Genomic DNA, 6,896 nt, shown 5'->3' on the forward strand with positions numbered 1-6,896 from the left:
CCAGAGTGTTTAGCGGTCGTTTAGCAATTTCCCGTGCTTTTCCGCATTCAGCCGACGCTGTTTCTTTAGTGGCGTTTTTGAAAGGTGCCACCTACCGTTAGTTTTTAGCGAAAAAAAAAAAGCCAAGAAAAACTGCTGGTCTTCCGTGTGGCTCCCCAGAGGCACTCTTCGAGGACGTCTCTAATTCATAAACATATACCCTACGTACATTACAGTACCCCGTCGTTGGTTCAGCTGTATTTATTATCTCTATGTCTAACTGTAAACACGTATACGTTGATCCACATACGTGTCAATACTCTATACCAGACACAAAGCCAATTCTTGAAGTATTTGACTACGTCCGCGGACACAAGATGCACGAAATGCGGCCCTCAACCACGCCTCTGGCATACCGCATCTAAATTCATACTTTGTGATGGGGGCGGAAATGTTGTAGGCCCGTGTGCTCAGATTTGGGTGCACGTTAAAGAAACCCAGGTTGTCGAAATTTCCGGAGGCCTCCACTACGGCGTCTATTATAATCATATGGTGGTTTTGGGACGTTAAACCCGACATATCAATCAATCAATTCATACACTGGTGGCGTGCTGTTGGCGAAATCAATGTGTGGCCCCATATGAATGAAGAAGATTGATATATAAAAAAAATTCACGAAATAAAATGTTGAATACAAAGAAAACGTGCGACTGCGTGCGACGTATGCGTCCGCCGTGGTGTGGCGATTAAACCTATGACGCTCGGCTGCTGATCTGAAGGTCACGCGTTCAATCCCTTCAACGGCGGTCGCATTTTTACGGGGGTAAAATCCTAGAGGCCCGTCTACTGTGCAATGTTAGTTCACGCTAATGAACACCAGATGGTCGAAATTTCTGGAGTTCTCCACTGCGACATGCCTCGTAATCGTACCAAGGCTTTGAGACGTAAAAGCCCCTCTGTAGCGTTATCATCATCACCATCTACGATTATCATCATTTTCCAACGACCGCACCGCATCTTTCGCCGCAGCTCATGCCTATAGCTTGAGGTGCGAGCAGAACAGAACGTGCTCATGCCCTAGGCGGTTCGGACGTTGGCAGCCGCCGCCGGTCCGCTTCGACAGTTCCAAGTGACGAGATCGGCATGGCCACGTCGAGCCACCTTGACGTCGCTCTCTTACGTCTCGTCTCCCGCTACACCGGATATTATATTTGTACGAAGTAAGTGGTGGCTACTTACTTTATAGATACGGGTGTCTCACTGTTTTGGTAAAGGATTGCGTAGTGGCGCAATGGGTACTTTCCTATACTTCTCGAAATGATAATGATATATCGTGTAGCGGGCATCGTGAATCTGTACTATAGCCATGAAAAAGTTTACAACGAATTCTACCAAGGCCGCTCCTCCAACTCCAGCTGTGACTGTGCTGCGTGTTGCGCGCAAGCCTGGCGTATTCTGTCTCTCCTTCTTTTGATTATTTTTGTTCGACAAACATCTTTGACAAGCTATCTAACTCCACACTCACTGTTGCGGAAACCGTGTGCAACTGAAACGACCATGTTTATCCGATCAAAAATTATCTTCATTTTTCAGTCATGAACGTAGATATAGCAAGAAGCACTGAAAGCAGCAACGATCACGATGACACCGAACTATACTTCAAAAGTAAAATTTGTTGCGACTGTCACAAAAATGAGCCTGTTGTGCCCTTCGTTGATGTAGTGGTTCCATGGCTGTCGAAGATGTCGGGTTGTGCAGCCCTGATACCTACTTATATCTTCACTCTCTGTCTCTCGCATTTTTGTTGATTATATGTTACTTGAAAGTGATGATGTCTTATGACGATGAGCGCATTTTATACGAAGTATATAACTGCTTGTGGAGCGGTATGGAAAAGGCGGTGAGAGTGAACTCAAGATATGTGTGATGAAAAAAAAAAACGGTTTCTTTACTTTTTTTTGTTGCTGGATGGTGAAGTGGTGCACAGGGTTTTTGTGAAGCAGATATTTGGGCCCCGACCCGTGCGAGACCATTTAGAGCAGCCGAGCACTTAGCCGCATTCCATGAGCCAAGACGAAGCCGGCTACCCTGCGGGGAGCTCGAGCTCGCATCCGTTTCTGTCGGAAGGGGAGAAAGTGGGGGAATGGAGAGGGCAGCCGGCGGTTTGGTTCCGTGCTTGGCTGTTTCCGCCTTGTAGGGTAAGGGGGCCCCTTTCTTTGCCCGAGACGTCTGCCAGCGCCGAGGTCGTCGCTTCACTTCGCACTCAGGCGCGACTAGCGTCGCCCTCGGTGTTCTCGCCTTCTAGTTTTTTTTTTCTGTGCGCGCCAACAAATTAGAGTACTGTTATCGTTAGATAAGTACGGGCCGATGATTTTCGTCGTTTGCTCGAACTGTGCATAGTGTCCCCGCTTATGCTTGCCGAGATGTTGTTCGTTTTATTAAGGCGAAAGCATGTTTAGTCAAGCGTTAAAATTGACCGCCGCCGCCGATGAGTCCCGCCTATAGGCCTCGCATGTCAACAAAAAGCTAGGTGAGCAGATAAGATTAGGAAGTTTGCGGGAACAAAGCACCAAGCACAGGACCGGGTTTATTGGCGGAACATGGGGGAGAGGCCTCTGCCCTGCAGGGGGCGTAGATATGCTGATTTTGATAATGAATTCAGAAACAGGACTGATGAGTAGTTCTGAAAATCAATATGCAGAAAACGAAAGTAATGTACGACAACCCCGGAACTAGAAAAAGATTGAAATATCACGCGAATGATCACATGGGAGCAGAAAAGACCACATAAAAATTGGGAGACCATTAAGCTTTGCGTTTAATAGTTACGCACGCGCACTCACACGCACACGTACGCAGACTTCCCAATCGCTACCTTGCTTTCGATTTTCACCTGTCGGTGGACAAAGTGTTCCGCAAGGGAAGCCATAGTGCAAATATCCGCCAGCTTCTATCTTTATTGCGTCCACTTCGGAGCTTCACCCACGACTATATCATACTCTAGTTCACTATACCCATGGCCAACGCTTCTTTTCTCTCTCTCTCTCTACCAAAAACGCTGCCGCAAGTGCTTCCGCTGACGCTGGAAATTCAACGAAACCATCTCTTTATCGCTATCGCGTCAACAAAATGAAAAAGCATAAACTGACAGAAATACGCGAATGAAACACAAGTGAACGTGCTTGCGGTGTTTGTACTTCGCTGTTCGTACCATATAGTCACTTGAGATGAAACTTACGTTGATTCTTTTTATTACAGACGCTTCTGTTCGCTGATATGGCTGATTCGCGTGATTCGGATATATTCAAATTCTGCAAGTGTGGGGTAGTCAGTAGATGGATATGATTAAACGAACACAATGTGAACCGTTTTGGGAGAGCAGTTGGCCATCCCTGTGACAAGTGTGTTTTCAAAAACTTTTAATGATTTAGAGTACTTGGTACTATACTATAGGAGAGCACAAAGCCGTGGTAAATGGCTTGAAGGTCGCCTTTGGAGAATCCGAAGGCTTCACTTGGGGAAACGATAGTAGCAGTGTTCACACGTGGTCAGAACAACCTCGAAAGTCCAAAGCTTAAGTTTCACTTTACGCAGCCTCCATACTCAGTCAGACACCCGATTAACATTTTGGTTGTCCGTTCAATTGAAACCAGCGAGAAAAGTGCCCAACTCAGCCACAACAAACGTAGGCCACTCCTACGAAAACTATATTAAGAGATCGCTTAAACGCTTTCATGAAAGCTGCAGTGGTGGGAAGTGCTTTTGCTTTAGCAACGACGGTGCCAACTTGACACGAATGGCGCTACACTCAGTCTATTCTTATATCTGTCTTGTCTCTGCTGTGGATACCAGGTAGTTAAATTGTGTCAGAGAACCAGCGTGCCGATGCCTTGCCCGAGCGTACGCCAACCGGGGGGCGCATGACGACTAGGAACCAACCACAGTTACGAGACGTTATACGGAGCAATTTGAGAGCACCGAAGCGCCCTTAAGGAAGGTATACCCCCCTCCCCACAATGACCTCAGTAGAAAGAAGTCTGCTGCCTGGAGCCATTCCCAGACGAATACTTACCCGAACCTCAGTATTCTCAGCAAAATTTGTCCGGCAACATATTACCAGAAACGCCCGCTATGCTGAGGACCCCCAACACTATTAACATGGGCCGGCCAACACTTTATGGTAGTGCCAAGAAACAGCTAACCAACACCGTAGCAGGCTAAGCTCTCCTATACTCGAAGCCTGAAGAACAGGTCAAGCTGTTCGACAAAACTCGCAAGATGACAAAGGCCCCCGAGGTCCCTGTACTGAGGGTTCCACCTTCGCCGGAAGAATTTATCTTTTGAAATGAAGTTTTGCATTCTATTCCTGTTGCACAAAGGCAGGCCACCATTATCATTATCATCTGTCCTGTCTATAGTGTACTTGAATAATATAGTCGGGGTAGTGTCTTGCTCATCCCTCACACCTTTTTCTCCTATCTGTCTACACAGATGAGACATTCCTGTCATCCATTCCTTCTTTTTTTTCTCTCTCTATTCGCAGACGAAGACATGGATCAGCTTACGAATGGCGTGCTGTTCTCTCGCGTGCTGGGTGCCACAGGCGGCAGTGGCCCGGTGTCGTCGTCGTCGACTGGTCCCGCGAGCTGCGCCGTGGGCCAGGCGTACCCGACCGATCTGTGCGGTTACTCTCAGGCCTACGACAACTACGTGTACCAAATGAAGATGGAGTCGCGCACTTCGCCCTACGGTCGACCCGCGGCCGCTCCTCCTCCGACGGCCGTAGCCGCGGCCTCTTACCCCGGCTACCACCACCACCCCGGGACTCCGGCCGGGGCTCAGGCGTATGGCGCCCTCTATCCGCCGCGATCGAAGCAGGCGACGGGATACGACTATACGACGCGGTGACGCGCGAGCCTCCGCGGCAGCCTCCCGACGAAAAGAAAGTGTGAATGCTGTTTTGAGTGCAATTTAAAAAATACACGCCGAGTCCGTCCAGAGGTTGCATGACCAACAAGAAAGCAAGGGACGAAAACCATGTTGTACAGGCTTTTTTTTTTCCTTAGAGCGATAGATGAGGTCGCGTCGGCAAATCGCAGGAGCACGAACCTTCCAAAGAACGCTGATATCGGTGTTTTCAATGTCTTTCCATGTGTTCTATTTTTCTAAGACCTTGATTGCGTACGACATATGACACTGTGAACGAGCAGGGCAAGTGAGCATGAAGGTGTACGTAGATAAGTGCTGCTATTGCAAGGTCATAACAATTAGGTTTTTTTTTCTTTACTTCTATCTCTTCTTCGCCCATGCGGTTTCTCGTGCTCAATGTTTATACAACATTTACACAACGAAAGAACTCCGGAGCCATTTCTCTAAGGCCTTGCTATAGTATGAACGTGTGCGACTGGGAACCTCTACATTACCTGGAGAGGCCAGAACTTACAGCGATAAGTTACATGTATGGCAAACATCTGCACCTTGCTTTAAAAATGTTTCCTTAATAAGGAATCAGAAGCTGTCTACACATGTATTTCTGAGTCCAGCCTGTGCAACGATACCCGAGTTTTCAAATTAGTGAACACGTGGCGTGTCGTAGGCATCTAGGCGCACAGAAGCGTTCAACTGTCATGGCATCACGTACGTTACTGTTGGCTGCACCACTTTCGCTGCATCAGAAAGTTGGAGCTTTATTTTAACGCTTGTAATGAGGTTAGAAGACATCGTTCTCCAACTACTTAATCACAGCTTGTGTCGCGTCATAGTGTGTCACCAACGTCTGCCTACAACGAGTCGCTGCAGGAAGAACCCGACTGTAAACCATCTCGGTCAACCTAGTGATCACGCATTCTCGCTGCTATGCGAAATCATGTTGCATGGCGCACGGAAACTATAGTTCGACTGTTCAATGTATTCACTGCCGCACCTGTATGGCTTAGTCTGCAACGATGAACCTTCGTAAAAAGTGACAGCTATATTGTGATAGCCATGAGACTGCTTCATCTCTCGCTCTTGATGCTATATACGAAACTATATGACGTCACACTATAAGGGGCAGATTGTCTACCCTCTCTCCTAGGATGGGGGGGGGGCATCTTCTTTACCACCCTCCACGTGCGTGGCTATGAATGTACCCGTCAAACGTTATGTTCTTATGTGCAATTACATAGTGCAGTAAAATAACAATGTGTGTAGCCTTTACGTTACACGGTTCACATCAATAGCTTCTGCCTATCTTTCGGCCGTAGGGACAAGAGTGCAATAATATATACCAGGTGTATTGAGTGAATGTGCGCGATATGCTCACTTGAAATGTCTCTTGTAATATATGTTCGTTCGTCTACTCTGCAGGGACAGAATGGAGGATGTCGTAACACAAATACTCGTGGCTTAGCAGCCGAATCGGTGCCTTAACTGTCGTTATACCGTTGCCTTCGCTGTCGCAATTTGACAGAGTGCATCATCGATGGCTCGAATTGCCGGGACGCACAAGATGTGACGAGAGCGTGCGTAGATTCTCGTTTTCATCGTCGTTACAATATTATTGTGATTGTACAGACTCAAGATGCAAAATAAAATGTATATTGCCCTAAGATTGCCCAGTGTCGTTTTTAAAAGTCGAAATGGTGTGATGTACCAGAGTAATAGTTACTTCAGGGACGTCGTCTATTTGCCTCGAGATCTTGGAGTGGCGCCCTCTCGCGTGTGATCTCAAATTAAGGATTCCCCTTTCAACCGCGCTGCAGCCGCCGCAGCTCCTGTACGCAGATCTCCTGCTCTACACGGAAACTTCGTCGAACTAACAGCCTTGCGAGGGTCAACGACCGCCTTCAACGACTGTTTTTGAGTGCGATTTTAATCTTGCTTTAGTTGCGGCCCGATCGACAGGGCCAGATAATCCCCTGGATGGCCGACCAGTG

The 6,896-nt window shown here is 47.6% G+C and overlaps 1 protein-coding gene across 1 annotated transcript in view; it reads left to right on the forward strand.

Moving 5' to 3' along the window:
- The window catches only part of LOC142803848 (T-box transcription factor TBX1-B-like), a 126,035-nt gene extending 119,466 nt beyond the window's left edge, over positions 1 to 6,569 (forward strand). The window contains exon 8 of the mRNA XM_075890050.1: positions 4,523 to 6,569. Within this exon, the coding sequence (XP_075746165.1) occupies positions 4,523 to 4,887 (365 nt within the window). The 3' untranslated portion in view covers positions 4,888 to 6,569. The remainder of the gene's footprint in view (positions 1 to 4,522) is intronic.
- The last annotated feature ends 327 nt before the right edge of the window (positions 6,570 to 6,896 follow it).

The sequence above is a fragment of the Rhipicephalus microplus genome, chromosome 3 (assembly GCF_043290135.1).
Source record: "Rhipicephalus microplus isolate Deutch F79 chromosome 3, USDA_Rmic, whole genome shotgun sequence".
Lineage (NCBI taxonomy): Eukaryota > Metazoa > Arthropoda > Arachnida > Ixodida > Ixodidae > Rhipicephalus > Rhipicephalus microplus.